Here is a 2,439-nt window from a genome sequence, read left to right as displayed (position 1 = left end):
AGCCGAGGCGGCGGCAGCCGCATCCTCTGGCTTTTTCCTGGGGACAAAAACAACAACAAGTCACCTGCTGGCACCGTATGGAGATTTAGGGCCAAGGGGCAGCTTAGGGATGTGGTCAAAGTGGGGAATGAGGGGTGTAGGGTGAGTTAAAGACTTGGAAAAGTTTTATAGGCCCTCTGGGAAAAGGGTTTGTAAGGCCTCAGGAAAAAAGGGTGAAAGGCCCTCAGGGAAAATGCACTGAAGGCCCTCAGGAAAAAAAGGGTGAAAGACCCTCAGGAAAAAAAGGGTGAAAGACCCTCAGGAAAAAAGGGTTTGAAGGATCCTAGGAAAGGTTTGAAGAGCCTCAGGGAAAAAAGGGCTTGAAGGATTCTAGGAAAGGTTTGAAGACCCTCAGGGAAAAAAAGTGCTGAAAGGCCTTCAGGAAAAAAAAGGGCTTGAAGAGCCTCAGGGAAAAAAAAAAAGGGCTGAAACGTCCTCAGGGAAAATGGGTTGAAGGCCCTCAGGAAAAAAAGGGTGAAAGACCCACAAGGAAAAAAAGGGGTGAAGACCCTTAGGAAAGAGGGTTTGAAGAGCCTCAGGAAAAAAAGGGTTTGTAAGGCCCTCAGGATAAAAAGGGTTTGTAGGACCCTAGGAAAAGTTCAAAGACCCTCAGGAGAGGTTTGAAGATTCTCAGGAAAGGCTTGAAGGCCCTCAGAAAAAGTGTGAAGGCCCTCATGAAAAAATTAGTATAATGTTAAAAATGTACCTGTTTTCTTCAGCTTTAATCATTGCTAGAGGAAAAAAGGAGAAAAACAATTAAAATATAGTTTTAAAATAGTTCATATACACAGGAAGTTCTGGTAATTCTTGAATTAATAAAAGCAAAGTTTTAAATGTTTTTGTTACTATCAAAAATTTTAATGTTTGGGTCCTTCAAAGACTGAAATCAATCGAGATTAAAATAAAGTTTAGAAATGCCATTATGAGAAGATAGGGGAATATAAAAATGACTTTCAGGTTTAAAATAATTATTTAATTTGCAAAAAAATAGTTCAAAGACACAGAAAGAAAGTCAAGATTATTAAACAGAATTTTAAGAACGGAAATATTTAAATTACTGCAGCCTATTATTTTTCTTACACTTATTCTTTTCCCCCATCTGATTTTGTTGCTATTTAAATAAATAATGTAATTAATTAATGTATATTTATAAAAATACAAGTCCATCTGTCTTTTACCTTCAAGATCCTCCAGCTCTTTGGGTTTTGCCCAGCGGGATTCCTTTGTTTGGGAATTGTAATAATAAGGCTTCCCAGAATCTGATTTATACTCCTTCCAGGGACACTTGGACAGCAATTGCTGATGAAGAGAAAACAAAGATTTTCCAAGGAAAATCTCCTTTAGTAACTCCTTAAATAAGGATTCTTCTTTCCCTCTTCCCTATTCCTGTTCGTTAAATAAGCAATTAGGGACATCATTAGGTGGGATAACTATTAGGTGGGCACAAGGCTTTGGGTGTATTAAAGTTGCTTTCCTGGAGCTCTTTCTTCCTGAAATTCCTTCCAATTAAGGAAAAATAAAATCAACCAAATTCCAAGTTTTCCCATTTTTTCCCTTGTGGATTTAGCTTTGGTTAAGGTTTATTTTCAGTTCTCAGCTACAAACTTCAAATATTCCTCAGGAAAACAGAAAAATTGGTTAAAAAGTGAAAACAAATCACATTGGATCAATTTGATTTGATATTATCCAACGGGAATAAAACAGAGGAATTCTCAGGAATCTGCTGTGTATTTTAGAGCATTAATTTGACCAAAACAGTAATTTTAGGAATTTTTTCTTCTCTAAATACTTCTCCAAATTATTTCTATATTACTTCTCTAAAAAATAAAAAAGGACACATTTTAAATTAAAAAACCTACTTAAAAATGAAGAAAATGGAGGAATTTTGCACCCTCAGGTTCTCCCAACATAAGGAGAACAATCCAAATATTTTAGGAACATTTCTTACTGGAAGAGTTTGCTCCAATTGCTTCCAGCAGAATTCTCCCTGCTGCAGGTGTCAGGCTTGGAACTCCTCGTGTTCCCACAATATCCCAGAATTAATTTGGGATTTGGTTACCTCAGCAGGGGTTTTGAGGTCATCTGGCTTCTCCCACGTGGACTGCTTGGTCTCAGTGTTGTAGTAATAAGTTCTTCCATCCGGGGACTTGTGCTCTGTCCACGTGGATTTCTGGGAAAATCCCAAGGGAAATTAATAATGATGTAAAAAATGGGATCCAACCCCACAGAAAGAGTGGGATACAGACCTGCTTGGAGTGCTCCTCGCTGGCAGAGCTGGTGGTGGTGGAGCTCTGCTGGACTGTGGACACCACGGGATGCGTTGTCTGAGGAGGAGACAAAACAGGCCTTGGAAAATCCTCACTAACTGCTGGGTTTCACTCAAACATCCTGGATTCTCCA

At 38.9% G+C, this 2,439-nt stretch overlaps 1 protein-coding gene across 1 annotated transcript in view; it reads right to left on the bottom strand.

The window, feature by feature from the left end:
* Positions 1 to 2,439, bottom strand: part of PRPF40A (pre-mRNA processing factor 40 homolog A) — a 17,568-nt gene that overhangs the window by 9,696 nt on the left and 5,433 nt on the right. Inside the window, exons 6-10 of the mRNA XM_014310785.2 lie at positions 2,286 to 2,363; positions 2,099 to 2,209; positions 1,218 to 1,338; positions 746 to 770; positions 4 to 37 (exon numbers count right to left, since the gene is read on the bottom strand). Of these exons, the coding sequence (XP_014166260.1) occupies positions 4 to 37; positions 746 to 770; positions 1,218 to 1,338; positions 2,099 to 2,209; positions 2,286 to 2,363 (369 nt within the window). The remainder of the gene's footprint in view (positions 1 to 3; positions 38 to 745; positions 771 to 1,217; positions 1,339 to 2,098; positions 2,210 to 2,285; positions 2,364 to 2,439) is intronic.

The sequence above is a fragment of the Geospiza fortis genome, unplaced genomic scaffold (genome assembly GCF_000277835.1).
Source record: "Geospiza fortis unplaced genomic scaffold, GeoFor_1.0 scaffold677, whole genome shotgun sequence".
In the NCBI taxonomy this organism is placed as follows: domain Eukaryota; kingdom Metazoa; phylum Chordata; class Aves; order Passeriformes; family Thraupidae; genus Geospiza; species Geospiza fortis.
This window is presented reverse-complemented; position numbering and strand designations above follow the sequence as displayed.